Source organism: Triturus cristatus, chromosome 11, assembly GCF_964204655.1.
Source record: "Triturus cristatus chromosome 11, aTriCri1.1, whole genome shotgun sequence".
NCBI classification, from domain to species: domain Eukaryota; kingdom Metazoa; phylum Chordata; class Amphibia; order Caudata; family Salamandridae; genus Triturus; species Triturus cristatus.
Window position 1 is genome coordinate 202409996 of NC_140594.1, and position 17937 is coordinate 202427932.

Below are 17937 nucleotides of genomic sequence, written 5' to 3' on the forward strand. Positions count from 1 at the left end.
GTGGGGTTGATCATTGTTTGTTTCTCGTTACTGCAGAAAAAACCCCCACCCCAAGCAAAGTTCGCCCACAACACAGCCAACCCTCAACTTTCTTTTACTGCCGCCATCTTTGAATGGATGATTCTTTTCCTTTACAGGTATAGGGGTTTATAGAATAGAGCAGGCCGAGAACACGGGTGTCTGTTTATTATGTGTGTTTAAAGTGATCCTTACCCGTGTATGTTCTGTTCTTTCTCTTTTCAGATCTCCCTCCCTGGCGTACCCTTCCTTTCCTTCCCCCACTTGATCCTTCCGCTGACCTGTGCCATTACGGCAACTAGGCTTGGTTAGATCAAGAGGTGGACCCCTCAATCATCAATCCGATCCTGAGGACTGGCCGTCGTTACAATTTCTGGTTTAAAACCTGATATACGTAACCAGGCATGCCTGCGCAAAAGGACGCTGGTGTTGATTGCCCTTGTGGCGGTATCTGCTGCATCTAGGGCACAGTGGATGGAGGTGTTAGTGATGGTCTTACCCTCATTGATTAGCTCACTGGCCCTGTTTTTGTATTTGTCAGGGAGGTGCTGCATTATGGAATCAAATTCGTCATAATGTGCCCTGTCATATCTGGCTAGGAGCGCTTGGGTGTTAGCAATACGCCAAATATTTGCTGCCTGTGACGCTGTGCGTTTGCCAGAGGCGTCTAGGAGTTTGGATTCCATGTCTGGTGGTGGTGTGTCACCTGACGTTTGGGAATTTGCCCTCTTCCTGGCGTTAGAGACTACTAGGAAGTCTAGTGGTGCGGGTCCCTTAATGTATACTGGGTCAGTAGGGGAAGCTTTATATTTCTTCTCTATTCTTGGGTTGATGACCCGAGCCCTGACTGGGTCTTTAAAGATCTCTGTTGCGTGCTTAATGACCCCTTTAAGCATGGGCAGTGTTGAGGTGGACCTTTGTGTGGTGTCAAAGGTATCCATAAGAAAATCTTCCTCTACTGGTTCTGTATGCAGGGTCACCCCGTGGTATTGGGCAGCTCTTTGAAGGAGCTGGTTGAACCCGATATTGTCCTCTGGGGGCGGAAGGCCTGGAGGGATAAATGTCATCTTGTGGGGTGTAAGGGACATCTGGGCACTATAATCATCCCAGGGGTCAGGGGAGCCAGGGGAGCCGGTAGGGTCCCCAAGGGGTTGATCGTCCGCACCTCCCCTTGCATCATCTGATGTGTTGTCATCATCATCATCCTCATCTATTGGGGTAGGTGATGGTGGGAGAGGAGGAGGAAGAGGAGAAGGAATCCTTAATGGAGAGGTGGCAAAGTCTCTCTTCTTTGGTGGTGGACCAGGCGCAGGCATATGTAGTGGTCTTTTTTTGATACTGAGCATTAAATGACCAGTCTTAGGATCCTTCATTAGAGTCTTTTGGATAGGATCTGGTCGAAACAGTTCATCTGTGGGAGACCAAACAGTCGGTGCCGAGGGCTTCGGTGCCGTAAGTTTTTTGGGCGTCGCCTCGGTAGCGGTTCTAGGCTTGGAACCGTGTATTTTTGAAGTGTCTTTTTGAGTTGGAGCCAGGTGCTGTTTTTTCGGTTCCGAGGTCTTCGGTTTGGAAGTATCGGGGCCTTTCGGCGGGCGGGTTTTAGTCGGCTCCGAGGGTGTTGTCGGTGCCGAAGAACTGGTGCTAGCCTTCGACGCAGAGTGCTTCGATTTGGGAGCAGCGGTCGACGTGGATGAGGTCGAAGACACCTTCTTCGGTGCCGGAGTAGGCTTGTCGGTACCGAGGGTAGGCTGACTCGAGCCAGAGTCGCCTAAAGGCTTAGCAGGCTCCTTTACCGGGCCCGAGGGCGGGGCATGGGAAGCAGTGTCTCGGCGTGCACCTGGGCCCGAAGGTGGAGGTGGGCCCGAAGCCTTTTTTCGACTGTGTCGAGGGGGTGGGTGGGTCGGGGTCGACGTCTGTACTCACGGCTCTTTAAGCTGGAGTGATGTCTTCGACGTCGGAATCGTCTGCTTCGGAGGTGCTGATGATGATTTCCTCGACTCAACCCTGCTCCGGAACATCAACGCCCTCATAAAAGATGTCGTCGGGTATCGAAGATGACGAGCGCGCCTTTGTTCTTCGAGCTCGTCGGTCCCGGATGGTCTTTTTGGAGCGGAAGGAGGCACAAGCTGGACAGTCTCTGGCCTTGTGCCTTGTGCCTTGTGAGAGGCAGAGATTGCACACCTCATGTAGGTCGGTGTGGGGAAACTTCGACCCACATCGAGGACACTTTTTAAATGGCGTCCTTTCCATGAGCCGGAGATGAGGCCCTGGTAGGCCCGAAGGCCTTCGTCGACGACCGGAATCGAAGACTTCGAATTGAAGGGCGCATGTGGTTGGAACGGGATCGAAAACAATACCGTCGAGATGGGAAGGATTGCGTGTCGAAGAGAAACCATTAACGGTTCTGAGCTGGAACGCGAGAACATATCCGAGCCCGATGGCGGAAAAAAACAATCTGAGGATGGAGCCGATGCCTATGCGCACTATGATCCAAAGCAGGAGTCACATACCTTGTGACTTCCAAAGACTTTCCAAGACAAAAACAAGTGCAAACATCTGGGCCCAACACCAGATGGTGATCTATGCACAATGTGTAATCTGCAGCTCATATGCCTCAAACATTATATTATGACCCTTGGTATGATATGGCCTTGCGATAATTACATGGATTTAGGAAGAAGAGGAAGGATAGCAACTTTTGCATTTGAAAGAAGTGGATTGCATCCACTTGAGTTACAGAAAACAAAATTGGAGCAAGATTGCAAATGCTTGTTTTTAAGGCTTCAGTATAGTAGGGATCTGGTTGGTCTAGTGAGAGCGCGGGGAAGGAAGTGGTCCAGTCGGTAAGCTTGGATAGCCTCCGCAACCATGCCGGTCCGTTAGTTCTTGGTCTGCTGAATGCCTCACCTGGTTTTAAGTGTGGCTGAAGGTGGCATGCAGCTCTACGCCGCTGGCACATTCTCCCACTGAGCTGTCTTTCTAGTTTGTGAGCATTAGCATTTATAATGCAGTTCTAAGCCATGTATGCTTCCCCCCCTGCGAGATTTGCGCTGCCTAGGCCATATGCTGTGGAAATATGGAGACATAATTCACGTCTATGGGATACGGCGTTTAGTTTCCAGATGTATCGCCTCAACAGGGGGTCGTAAGTGCTATATAAATAAAAAGAAGACAATAGGTCTCCAGAACGGACTAGCGGACCATTTATACTTAGTGAACAGTTATTGTTTACTCTACCCATCAAGTCATAACCAAAGCTTCAGGAGGAGAGATTTAAGAGAATCTATTTACAATTAATCAATCGGGACTTGTATAGCGGCTAATCAACCTCGAGGGTATCCAGGCGCTAAAGATGTGTTTAGAATTAAATGTGTGCACCCTTTAATTCAGGAACCTGTTTGGTCTGCTGATAGCCGAAAAGCTGTAAATGGCACTTTCAGGCAGAACTTCAATATTTTAGCAAACTGTATATGTTAAAAGTGAAACTACAAGTTACAGAACACAACTTGCTGCTGGCTAAAAGCCAGGCCGACGTTGTCACTCATTTATTGTTAGCCCTATAGTCAGATTTCTGCAACTGTCCCAATTGTAAGGAACACTCACTTTCCTCTCATTCTCTTGCTCTCTTTCTTGTCCGCTCTTTCTGTCCCTCTCTTTAACTTTAAATCGAGGTTTCATTTTCTTCCTCGCTCGCTCCTACCCTCTCTCAAGACCTCCAATTTCTTTCTCCTTCTTTGTCTTTGCATCTTTCTCCTCGTCCTTTATCTTTTTGGATATTACTCCACCCTCTTCCCTTTATATTCTACTTCCTCCATTTCTCCCTTTCTCCCCTCTCCCCGTCTCACATTTTCTCTTTATTTTGATCCCTATACTTCTTTCTTCACTCGTGTGTGTTGTCCTTTTCTTTTTGGATGTTTCCTTTCTCCTCCTCTTTTCATTTTACTCTCTCTCGTTCTGTTGTATTTCACTTCCTCTATTTTACTGTTTCTTCCATTTCTGACACACTCTCTCCTTTTACTTTGAGCTCTATATTCATCATACTCCCCTTGTTATTCATGCTTCACTCTCAATACTCTATTCCCCTGAGATACAGCTTTTGCGGGTTAGACCTTTAAACTGTGCATGGAAGATCAACATAATTTTAAGTGCCGCAGTAAACTTACCAAAGTAAAGACATGTCCACTAAATTACTTAATAAGACAACTAGAAGAAAAGTAAATTGTGTTTACCCCACAAAAGCCTTTGTGATTGGCTGCTGTTACTGCTTATTATGTGTGTTTTTTAATTGTGTGCACGGTTTAGGAATTGGATGTGATGCAATTTTTGTTGTTGTTAAATATCTATTATGAAGGGCAACATAGATCGGTTATGATGACTTAATAAATCCAAAAAGTTTTTAAGATGGCATTCACGCACCCCAGCTGTTGACTTTTGAAGATTTATCAAAAATCGCATTTTGTGCGACCTTGTGAAGGTTTAGTTGCCACTACTCATTTGCCCAAGTCCCAGCACTATGTACTACTGTCCACAGAAAAGCGATGTAATCCTCAAACAAGATGGAAGCTGGACTGACTAAACTGACAGTCATACCATACGCATACTGATCCTCCCCCTTGACTCCATGTAGTATGATCAAAAGAGGTAGCTATACGGATATGCATTCTTTCCAGTAAACGTTTTTGAAGTGGCCGTAAGGTGACAGTTAACTATAGAACAGACCTCTAATAAGAAACCGTGCTTTCGATGTAATCTCTATTAACAATGCACAACACTGGCCTCACAACATTCTAGGCAGCTTTATTTAATAAAATACAGATTGATGTTAATTGATCCCTTCATTCCTAGCATCTAGCATTCAGTATACGTGCATTCTTGTTGTACATAGCCTCCTTACATCACCAATGGCACATGAAATCACAGTAGATGTTGTAACACCTAGGACAACGTGCTGCATCGCTAAACACTTATAAGGTGCCAAAGTCAGACCTACTGGCTATGCCAATGCTTGTTTTTGTAGGCACTGGGAGATTATGTGAATTGCCCAAAATCACAGAATGTTGAGCCGACGTGCCACATACTCTCCCAATTAAATTTAAAGACAAATTAACCTCTGTATGACTTTAAGCTGCATTTCTAAATTACAGTTCTTGCTTTATTAATGTTTGTAAAATCGCTATAAGAGGTAGGCTGGGATCAGTCTCTGGATGCCTAAACCTCATTCTACTCTGTGTCCTTGTCAGTCACATCTCATGTTGCCTTTCCTGGCAAAGGTGCCGTCTTTTCAGCAGGACCCAACCCCCAGTCTGGGAGAGTTTCCTGTTTCAGGTGATTCCAGCGCACTGGTCTCTTGACGGGCTAATGTCCCCATTGTTATGCGCAAAGGTGCATTTGCATATCTGTGCCTGGCCATCTGAAATCTTACAGGATCTTTTGTCTTAAGGCAGCCAGTATTATCATTCCGAGGGGCAAAGGAAAGTCTATTCAAACCGGGTAAAGTGATTCCTCTTTGAGCAGACTTGCAAAATTGTTTTGCTTAAATCCTTGCGCATAAAGTTCACAGGCATGTTTTTCAAACCATTCATTTCACAGACTCTGCTTTAAAACAAGCATTTACAATGCAATGGTCTCGGCATTGTTAATGTTAGAGCTATTGGCATTGCTCATGATATTATTTTTGTTTATGTTTTTGTTTTTAAAACATTTAAAGAAACGGCATTGTTATTTACAATGTCAATCCCATTCAGCTGACTAGATGCCAATGCGTCACCCTGTTCCGCACAATAATGTGTATACTTACTTGGGACTGCTTCACAGCACTAGAATATGAATGAGGAAAATAAGGTCCTGATAATCTAGGGGTTGAGGCAAGCTGGGTGCTTAGGTTGGGCCGAAATCTGATGTGTTTTTGGGCCATTTCAACAACGATTTTAGACTGTTAAATGCCTGTTGAGAAAAGGTATATTTTCTGGAGTTTGTTGAGCTTAAAGTGACCAAGGTTGCATATAGACTTTCCGTAAGGTTGTAGCTGAACAAGGTTTACCTAAAAAATGTGACAATGCTGGCGCACACGGTACAGGGACCTGTAGCAAAAGTGTCTTTTTATATATTAAGTGCGTGTCAGTACACTACAGCCTAAAAGATCTATGCACGGTCCAACTGTAAATAAAACACTTTCATTTACGTTTGACATTAGGGACACTCTTAATTTGTAGATTTTTGCTTTAGACAAAGGTGGTAACCCAAACCGGCTTCAGTCAAACACTAACACTCCCAACCCTCGCGGCGGAGAAGCTAAGGGACCCACTGTACCTGAGATAACGGAGGGGACAGCTGCACGACCACCGAAGCCGTCTCTGTCTGACTAGCACACGAGGGGACTGCTGGGCATTACAGGGATTTTCTGCATCGTGCCAGTTTGTGGGCTTTGTGTCTTACAAAAACGGTATTCCTATTTTGCCCTGAGCCTCGCTCTCAGTGTACCACGTTCTCCAATTCAAAATTAGTACTTTTCAACCTTTCCTAAACAAGTTGGTGGTGCCGCGGCGAGCGAGCCCAGCTGCCAGTCGTTGAGGGAATCGCCATGAACACCACCATGTTTCTCTGAGGACAAGCAGAAATGCCTCGGAGAAACGCAGCGTCGTTTTCGGGGGCGTGTTTTTCTTTCTCTCCTCTTGCCATTGGCAATAGGAGAGAAAATGTAAAAAACACGCCCCGAATCCAAAAAAGACGGGGCTTAAATGGACAGACGCCCCTCTCCTCCAATGGCTGGCCTCCGTTTAGGAAGCCAGCTAATGGAGAAGAGGGGCGGGTTCAAGCCCCATACTAGAAAACATTAAATCTCGCCAAGCGAGACTGCGCAAGCGCAGCCTTCACTAACTGAGACCTAAAAAAAAAAATCACGTTTCAAGTAAGCACTGAATCTTCAGAAAAGTCCAAAACATTATGCAAGGCAAATATCTAATAAATTGTACATTACTGTTCCTGATTTCTCCCTCGTATGAGTCGGGGATGCTTCAAAACACCTAATAATACCACTGCAATTTAAACTCAGCACTGGTACAAGTTTTAATGGGCAGCTATGTGCTTAATAAAAACGAAACGCCTTTTATCACAGGCGTGTACATGGACAATTGTTTTCTGTGCCCCACACGAAGTGTTTCAAGGTGAAAGTTAACAAGCATTGGCATAGCCAATAGGTCTCGCCTTTGGGACCTTATAAGTGTTTAGCCATGCAACAGTTGCGTAACTAAATACTTATAAGGTCTCAAAAGCGAGACCTATTGGCTATGCAAAGTGGCCATGCGGCCGCGAAAGTGAAAGTGATCCCGATCAAACATCAAAGTGGCCGCTATAGTGAAAGTAATCGCAGTAAAGCGCGGCGCGCGCGCCCTCGCACATGCACTGGTGCTCCAGGCTGGCCTGGTAGCACTTTTTGGAGCCCTCTCAATAAGTCTCGCCAGACCAGCGCATGCGCTGGGTCAGGCGAGACCTAAAAAGGGCGTTTTTTGACAGTATTACTCCATTCAAGATAAAAATGAAAGTTGAAAGAATCAATTAATTGTATGTGCAAATGATAAATTATAACAAGTTGTCCTTTTCTTGAAAACACGCTTACTTCATACCAATGTAAACTCTAATCCCATTTAAAGGCAAACAGGGCACCTATTTCTCATCCCAAGAATTTTTACTGGCAGAATTTTCATCAGGAAAGAATGGGGGAAACATACATTTTGCACATTACTTCATCCCCCAGTTCTAAGTGCAAAACAGAGAACAGTGAGCACATTCCTCATCAGTAATTTCTGTACCCCTCGCGTGATTTATTTATAACTTTTTTTTATGCATCAAGCCTCTTATTGAAGTGGCATGTTTGTGGAGTTTTCAGACAACAAGACAAAGCAACAGAATTTGCTCTTTGATTAGCCCTCTCATTAAAATAAGAGCAATAGGTTTAACCATTGGTTAAATTGATATGATTTTAAAATGAGTCCGATAATGCTAAACACTGAACTAATTTGGGAACTATTAGTGAACTATCTGACTGAAGGTGACCCCCTACGGGTTTGCCCGCCATGACTCAAAGCTCTCAGCTTATTTTGAAGTTGAGGAATGACTCAAAGCTCTTAACTTATTTTGAAGTTATGGGATGGATTGGTCATAACAGTGTAGCAATATAGTAATTAAAAGCAATATTGGGTAAACAGTAACAAAGCTTGAGACTTGTATGTAGACTTGTACAATTAAGGGAAACTGTTCAAGGTAAAAGTCTTGTACATTTCATATTGTGGAGCTCTGTAACGCAATATTGATTGTGGATGTAGATTGTGTTAGGACCACCTATTAGCCCAAATTAAGTATGTACTATCTCTAATACTTGAAACGCAATACAAATTCCTGGTTACCAACAAAAAAACGGTAATTTCAAAATCAACTTATGCTTTTCCTTACTGCCAATGTTTTCATTCTCGTCAAGTCCCCCTGGAAAGTCTGGTGACTTTACCATTTGTAAGCCAATTGAACCCACCATCTATTTCAAAATGTCTGCTATATATTGAGTAGATATGATATTGTCAATTGTTTCAAGCAAAGTTAAATATTTTTAGGCAGGGCCTACCACACAGTGCAGGATGTTTGATTATAAAAGACCTTTTGTGGGATAAGCAAGAATTTATAGGGGCTTACAGCCAACCCACTCTTGCCACTGGTTGCCTTCATTGCCACTCACCTACTTGCTTCTTATTCAGTGCCTTTCCTTGTCTCAGCTTGTCCTCCTTGCCTCAGCTTATTCATCATGTGTTCGTCCCTTCCCTCGAGAATAGCATTTTTACCATTTCTCTGGGCTTTATTCATTCCACTGCTCCTTTTTAGGGAACAACTTTTCTTTTTTGCTTTAGCACTCCATGAGAGTGCATGTGTTTTCCAGCTTTCTCCCTCATGTGCTTCTCCTGCCTGTCAAATACCCCAACTCTCCGGCACTCTGCATTGCTTTCCCACAACCCACCTGTGTTGCTCTTCCTCATGAGCGGCTTTTCACCTGCCTCTGCCAACTCCGCATTGTCCTCCCCACCTGCTCGTCTGTTGCCCTCACCTCCACCATTTTTTTGTGCAAAGACCACGCAACAAACTACTGCCTGCCAGCCTATCACTTAAAAAACAAATGTGACTGAGCTATTTTTTTTCCATTTGCCGGTCTAAACGATTTCTTTTTTTTTTTTTTTTTAAAGCATGGCACCTACATTATTTTGCAGGTGTACACAAGCCATGCATGCACCTACAAAAATTACTTTTGCCAATGCTAGTTTGTAATTTCAACTTAAGGCGAATTAATTATCTTTACAAATCCATTTGTTTTCAGCATAAAAACAATATTGGAATATAATTGTCAGTACAAACATGTCGTTCTTAGGTCCTGTCTAAAATAAATCTTCAGCTGTCATTATTGAAGACCTATTGTGAACAATACAACGCAAAAAGTAGGCTTTGGGTCGGTCCCTTACACACGATTGGATGCTTTTCTTGTCTGTATCACTTTCTTCCTCTTAATTCAAAGACTTCCCTTCCTATTTTTGTGTTTGTCCTGCCCAGGAACATTTTGGCCCATGTTTCGATTGGATGGCACTGAACTGCATAAGAAAGGAACATATTGTCTCCTTCTCCACCTCTTCCTCCATACATCTTTCTTTATTACCCCCTCCCCTTAATCGCTGCTTGCCCCTGCCACCCTCTTGTGCTTTGATCACCACCTTCTGTGCTAAAATGTTTTAAACTATTGCAAGCTGGCTATCCATGGCTGCATACACATCCGGAAGCCTTCTTTGAACAGGGTCTTTAAAATCTAACTGTACACACTCAAAGATGTAAACCATGCATTTGCAGAGGCCATTGAGAAGAGAGAAAATAATTGACAACACCAGTAGGTTTCATGGGCAAGACCTATTGGTTTTGCCAATGCTTGTTGTTTTGGTGTCAAGCTGATCATCGCATTTTCTACATTTTACACATCTGCAACTTTACCTACTAAATTATGTACTAAATGCCATTTTGTAATGTTGCTTCAATGATACTAAAATACTTAGCCACATTTCCTCAGAGAAGCTTGTTGCTTTAAGCAAAAGCTACAAGTCCAGGATTCCCAATTAAAATGTAACTTTAATTCTAAGTAACCTTCTACTTACCTTGATTTCTCTCTCTCTAGTATCTCTAAAGTGCAGTTAAAGTAAAAATAGTTAAACACCCTTGATTATCTACAACATTGAGCCATTTGACCAACGTTTACCAATAAGGATGAATTGTGCAGTTCGTGAAGCTTTGAGGGCTTCAAAGTTCGGATTCAAGCAGTCAATGGGGATTAGAATTTTTTTAATCCAATTAGATATAATGATATGTATGACTCAATCTGTCTGATGCAAGGCTGTTCAACTTAATGGAAACACAAGTTTGGTAATATATTCTAACTGCGCCTTCAATGAAGGAACTGTAAAGGTTTGAGAATCAGGGGAACATCCACCGCCAACAGGGGAGGAAACTTTCATACGACTCTGTTAATGAGGAAATTTTGCTTAATCGCTCTGGGGCAAATGAGGACAGGTACATGTTCCACGGGGTGCGGGGAAGGTTAAGAATGGTGCGCACTCACCAAGATGTCATGGTGGAAAGTGCAAGAGCAAGACCTCTGACCTTCCTGGCCAGTGTCACTGCTCTCCCCCGTGCAGCTCCACCGTTGAGGGACTGCCCTTGAGCCCGAGCTCCTTGCCAGGTAGGTGTTCGAGGCCCTTCTCTACCTGCAGGCTCCTGCCTGCGCCTTATCCCTGGTGGTCTAGTGGAAGAGAACCCTGCTATTCCGCTCTGTTCTGTGTCCTCTTTACTCTTTTGCCTCTTTTCCCGATTTTGCCTCTTTTCCCGATTTTGCCTCTTTTCCCCATTTTGCCATCTTTTTCCCCATTTTGCCATCTTTTTCCCCATTTTGCTTTATCGCTCTGGGGCAAATGAGGACAGGTACATGTTCCACGGGGTGCGGGGAAGGTTAAGAATGGTGCGCACTCACCAAGATGTCATGGTGGAAAGTGCAAGAGCAAGACCTCTGACCTTCCTGGCCAGTGTCACTGCTCTCCCCCGTGCAGCTCCACCGTTGAGGGACTGCCCTTGAGCCCGAGCTCCTTGCCAGGTAGGTGTTCGAGGCCCTTCTCCACCTGCAGGCTCCTGCCTGCGCCTTATCCCTGGTGGTCTAGTGGAAGAGAACCCTGCTATTCCGCTCTGTTCTGTGTCCTCTTTACTCTTTTGCCTCTTTTCCCCATTTTGCCTCTTTTCCGCATTTTGCCTCTTTTCCCCATTTTGCCATCTTTTTCCCCATTTTGCCATCTTTTTCCCTTATGCCTCTTTTTCCCTCTTTTCCTGTGCTCCCTGCCGCTGCTGCCCCTGCAGCCCCTCCCCCAAGCGTTTCGCTCCCGCTCACGCCTCCCAGCCGATCACCCTCCCCTGACCCCTACTTAACGGCGATCCGACCAGCGCCAGGGACCCTGGTCCCCCAACCCCCACCATTACAACCACAGCACTCTCCACGCGCTCAACCCCAGACGCAAAAACAACTGCCAGCTCTCTACGCCGAAGGCCCGTTTTCCTGCTGACACTGCCAGCGCACCTTCACCTACCTCCGGACCCCAGCAGTAGCCCCCAGCCCACTGTCCGCTAGCGCACACAAACCACTGAACTGCATCCTCCTCAACGTGTGCTCCCTGCACATACACGCCATAGAAATCTGGGACCTCCTCAACACTCAAGCCCAACGTAGTCTTCCTCACAGAGAACTGGAGCAACACCAGCTCCACACCTGACATCGCAACCGCCATCACCGACGGATACAAGAGCCTGAGAAAAAACTGTCCCACCCACCGAGGAGGAGGCTTCGCCATCAACCACAAAAGCTCCCTTTGCACGACAATCACCGACTCGAACGACGCCTCGCCCCCCCATGGAACACATCCACTTCCAGATCCAGACCAACCCCAGAACAACGCTCCACGAAACCATCGTCTACAGACCACCTGGCCCCAACGCCCCATTCACCAATGTCATCACTGACCTCATCGCACCCCACGCCCTCACCTCCACAGACTACATACTACTCTGAGACCTAAACTTCCATCTGGACAACCACGACGACCCAAACACCATCGCCCTCCTAGAGCACCTCACCAACATGGAACTGAAGCAACCTGTCTCCACCCCTACTTACACAGCAGGAAACACACTCAACTTAGCCTTCGCAGGGGGAAGAGGACTTCAGCCACACCATGGAACAGCTCTGGACTGACCACCACTGCATCCGTTTCTCTTTTAGAAAACCCACCGCTCACAAGCAAGTGCGCCACCTCCCACAAAGAATCGGGAACAAAGTTTCCGAAGAACACCTCACCTCCGCCCTCACCTGCACTCCACCCCCAACTATGACAGACGCCAACACAGCAGCAAGCAACCTCCACCAATGGATCGCCAACTGCGCCAACACACTCGCCCCCTTCCAGAAGACAAGAAGACGACACAACAAGAAAGCAAACTGGTTCACCACAACACTCCAAGAATCCAAGCGCTCTTGCTGACAACTGGAAAAGACGTGGAAAAACAGCTAAACTCCGGAAACATGCACCGCCTACAAAATGGCCACCACGGCACACCACCAACTCATAAAATCCACAAAGAAAAATTTCCTCCAAGACAGAATCCTCTCCAATGCCCACAACTCCAAGGAACTCTTCTCCATCATACAGGAATTTGCCAAATCCAACAGCAAAACAACAGATGTTCCTCCCTCCCTCTGCAACAGACTCAGCACCTCCTTTCACCTCAAGATCAAGACGCTCAACGACCACTTCGATGACCAAGACCTCTGCACTGCCTCAACCCCCAACCCCAGCGACACCACCCAACAGAGCCTACTTACTTAGACCCCACATCAGAAAACACCCTAAAGACCATGAAGAGAATCAACTCCGGAGCACCTTCAGACCACTGCCCGCCACAAATCTTCCACAGCAATTGCACCCGAGTTACGTCAAACCATCAACTGCTTCCTCAAGAACGCCAAATTCCCCGACAACTGGAAGCGCGCCAAAGTCAACCCCCTCCTAAAGAAACCCTCCACAGGCCCGAGGGACCTCAAGAACTTCAGGCCCAACTCGCTGCTTCATTCGCAGCCAAGGTCATCAAAAAGGCTGCCAACACCCAGCAAGCTTGCTTCATCGAAGCCACCAACATCCTAGACACCTCCCACTCCGGATTCTGCAGGAACCACAGCACCGAGACCGCCCTCCTCGCTGCCACAGACTGCATTTGCGCCCTCCTCTACCAAAGCCAAAGGCCAAATGGCAGCCCTCATCCTCCTGGACCTATCAGCAGCATTTGACACACCGCATACTAGCCACCAGAGTCCACTATGCCGGCATCCAAGGAAAGGCCCTAGACTGGCCACGCTCATTCTTCACAGTCTCCCACCGCATACTAGCCACCAGAGTCCACTATGCCGGCATCCAAGGAAAGGCCCTAGACAGGCCACGCTCATTCTTCACAGGCAGAACACAGAGAATAAGACTCCTGCCCTTCCTCTCAGACCAATAGAGACCAGATGCGGAGTACCCCAAGGATCAGCCCCACCCTCTTCAAAGTCTACATTGCCCCCCTCGCAACCATCGTCAGAAACCATGGGCTCAACATAGTCTCCTACGCCGATGACACCCAACTTATCTTCTCCATCACCAAGAAACCCTACATCATCAGATACAACTTCCAAGACGGGACGAAAGCCGTCGCAACCTGGATGAAGACCAGCTGCCTGAAACTCAACTCAGAGAAAACAGAAGTCCTCATCCTCGGCTCCACCCACTCCGCATGGGACGACACCTGGTGGCCCCAACCCTCGGAAACCCACCCACCTCGACAGACCATGCATGTAACCTCGGGATCATGCTGAACTCATCGCTCACTATGAATCGCCAGATTAACGCAGTCTCCTCCACATGCTTCAACACCAGCCGCATACTACGCAAAACAATCAAATGGATACCCTCCGCCTCCAGGAAAACAGTCACTCACGCCATCATCACCAGCAGACTGGACTCCAGCAACGCCCTCTATGCCGGAATCAACAAAAAACTCCTCTGCAAACTCCACACCGTCCAGAACGCCGCAGCCAGACTAATCCTCGATATCCCACAACACAACCACATCACCCCAACATCTCCGCAACCTCCACTGGCTCCCCATCGAAAGAAGAATAACTTTCAAGCTGCTCACGCACGCCTACAAGGCCCTCCACAACATTGCACTACAGTACCTCAACAACCGCCTCTCCTTCCAAGCCCCCAAGAGAAACCTCTTCTCAGCCGACGTTTCCGTAGCATCATCCATGCTTCTACAGGAACAGAGCAGCAGGCTCAAGGAGAACTTTTCATCTCAAAAAGTGACAAAGCCCCTTTCTGCGTTGGGTCTTAACAACCTTTTTAAAACTTTTTGACTTTCAGACTTTCACCTGACCAATCCATTTGATGTATCCAACCTGGGGTCCATCGCGGTTGGCCTCAAATCACACCCAGGTGTCTATCTAGTACTTCCATAGACTATCAGTGGCACTTTGTGCTTGTTGGTGCTATTGTCACTTAAATCAAACATTTTGTATTCCTGGTTTTCCTAATAAGATTTTTGTCATTTTGTTCTTTGTTTTGCTCACAAACCTTTTCTTTTTCTTTTAAGACTGGTTGTGGAATTTCATTGTGTTTTGTGCGACTCCTTCTATTGTGAAGGCAGTGCCTAAATAATTTAGACATTGCTTTTGATTTAAGACAGACTACTTTGTGTCACATTACCAGGGACTGAGCATAGGCTTATTTAATTTAAATTGTGTGACATCTAGCAGGAGGTGGGTAAGCCTGTCAAATGCCTTTGTTGAAAGCGGAGCATGTGTACATTTACAGGATGGTGAACAGGGATGGACTTCAGTAGACTCAGATGTATGCTCATATCAGATGTTTCCAGCAGTTCTGAGTTTACCAAATCGTAGATCCTTGTGAACAGCATTACAGAAAATGTAGTTGGTAAGCCCTACACATGTATTTAGGTTTGGTGGCACTAACGGTGCTAGCACATTGTGGTTTTATCCGTGTATCATACATTAACTGTTCAATTACTTATCTGTAAATACAAGTCTGAATCTTTTGGGAGCTATAACATTGGCTGAACACTGGGTGTTATTTACTATGTACTGTATTGCCACATTTATTTAGTGCTTACTACCTCCATTTGGGGCACTGGCAGGCTCCTGCCCACATCGGTAGCATGCAAAACCTTGTTGGTTGTGTGGTTGGAAATGCATGATCTTTGTTTTGATCCTATGTGGGAAGTGTTTCCATGTGTGAGTGAGAGGTGCGAAGTTTATAGTTTTCAATAAACTGGCAGCTTAGAGTAGCTCTGCAGGCCCCTTCATGGTATTTCTCAAGTTCATAGGCCACTTGTTGCACTGGGTTGCACATTCCAAGATATTTGTTTAAATTGGAAGACCTGCTTTGGGGGGGGAGTTTCTTCCCATTAACACACCCTTGAATAAGCCTTAACTTCATTACCTCAAGAGAGTTAAGTGCCTCAGACTATGCTTGCTATCAAACTGAAGGGCAATAGTATTGGTGGGCCTGAAACAGAAGTGGTAAAAAAGACAGAACATTGTCTAGTAACTCGCAGACACATTGTCTAGTAATTCTTAAGCACAGGATATTGTCTAGTAATCCTAAACTGGCCCAGGAATGTATGACTGTTTTTCTTCATTTCTGTTTATAAGTAAAAAGACAGCAGAATCCAGCACATGTTGGGAAAGAACAAGGGTGCAGAAATACTCATTGATTGGCCAGAATGACCTTATAACCTTTCCACTGCACACACAATCCAGTGAGAGGTAATGCAATGGATGCAAAGGTGATGAGGGCTGATTGACATTATAGATGCATAACATTTAGCTGGAATGTAAAATAAACTACTACATATACAAACAGATTTACCTACAAATGCGCAAAAGCCTACCTGTATTGTTGATAAAATTGCATTTTCAAACTCGCGGTAAGCATCCCACATGGTTGATCCTTTTGTCATGTGCAAACCGCATGCAGTTATTGCTCTTTCAAACACCGAACGAACCTTCTCGATGCCTCCTTCCTGGCCCATGCCACCAATGGAATACTGGGCAAACTCCAGCCAAATCTCTGGACCTAGAAATAAGGGTCATTCCAATAAGAATGAGTTTTAAGTGTGCTACTAATTAAAGAAATGCAAGCATTATTGTCGTTGCATTTTTCCTGAACCAAAAAGCATGCTTCAATAATGGACTACCGAAAGGCAACCTAGAAAACCAGAAGAGAGAGAAATTAGTTGACTGCCTACTTCATCACACAAAGTGCCTACTCTTCTGTGTCATAGTCCTGATCTAGTAGGAATCTAGCCAAATGTTTAATCTGAAGTTCTTTTTGAGTCAGGGGACATGCTTTCTATTCCAGATACCCCAATGGGCTAGAATATGTAACCATGGACAAACCATTGTGCTTTGTCTGCCATAATAACTACGCAATTGTTTTTTTTTTATGAAGTACTTCATTTCCAACTCCTGCTGCATAATGCTTTTGGCCATGAGCAGCGGAAGCTGGCTTTAGGCCCTGCATTCAACCTTCCGTGAGCGGCCCACACTGTCCCTCATGGCATTCTCCTGTGTGCAGCGGGGTTGCTATAAGCAGGTTTGGATAGACAAGTCGGGCAAACTGTCAATGAGCCTGTGGTCGAGGGCAGCTAGTGCGTCTTTTTAAAAATAAAAAAAATTCAGATTGATTATACAGCCCCCATGTGCTTGGGACTGATCTGCGGCACAAGCACAATATAAAGGGACACTGCAGCCTTAATGTGCTTGTTATTGCCTGATAGTCGGCAAGAAGAAGAAAATAAACACATATTGACAGGCTGCTTATTGAAATTACAGCGACATTGGGCCAACTAGGCATGCACAGCATGAGGAGCTCCAGTCCCAGCCTCTTTCCAGGTGTGACAGAGAAGTCACAAGCTGCTGCTTGGAGCCACTAGCACTAGCCTGATGTGAGAAGGTCTCTAGTGGGGGCTAATGAGGAGAGGTGGGGGCTGGCAAGTGGGTTTTCCCGTTTATTTTGTCCCTCCACAGTGCAGCAGACTGCTTAAGTGGAGAGGCGTCTAAGCAATATTACAGCATAATAGAACAGGGAACTAGTGAGAGGATTTTCGGTCTCTATTAGATTTCCCTGGATGCACATGACCATGGCTGGTTCAGCGGGGAGCACTGCACTCCCAAAGCGGTTCCTCTTGCTCAAGCGTTACTCTGGTACACGGTATTCAGGTGTTACAGACTAAACCGCATCCAGAGTCACTATGTTCTGATACTGTAGTTTGAAGTCACACTTTTTTTCTTTTTTATAATCAACCTGGCCTTCAATAATCTATTTGAAAAAGATATATTTTTTTACAGAACAGCATTTCTACAGGAGCATATCTTAATGCTTCTAAGGCAAGGACCATGTAGTTGCTTTACAAAAATAATAAAACGTTAATGGACTTGCACCTGTGTATTCTGTTGATTTTGATAACAAGAATGTGAAAATGCTGCTGAATGCCTGAATAATTTTACACAGTCACTTTAAAAAGTTACCAGGGCATGATGGGGATGCCCAAATTCAAGCAGCACCACCAGAGAAAGTAGATGTGGCTTACGATTGTCTGTGAGAAATTAGCACACACAGCTGAGAAAGTAAAAATGGCCTGACATCTGCTGAAGATAAAGATTTAGTGTTCCCTTACTTGATGTCCAATTAACCTAAAGCACAAGTTACTTACCTTCGGTAACAATATATCTGTAAGAAACATTAGTTA

The 17937-nt window shown here is 45.5% G+C and overlaps 1 protein-coding gene across 1 annotated transcript in view; it reads right to left on the reverse strand.

The window, feature by feature from the left end:
* Positions 1 to 17937, reverse strand: part of SART3 (spliceosome associated factor 3, U4/U6 recycling protein) — a 484862-nt gene that overhangs the window by 373709 nt on the left and 93216 nt on the right. The window contains exon 4 of the mRNA XM_085635725.1: positions 16078 to 16262. Coding sequence (XP_085491851.1) covers positions 16078 to 16262 — 185 coding nt within the window. The remainder of the gene's footprint in view (positions 1 to 16077; positions 16263 to 17937) is intronic.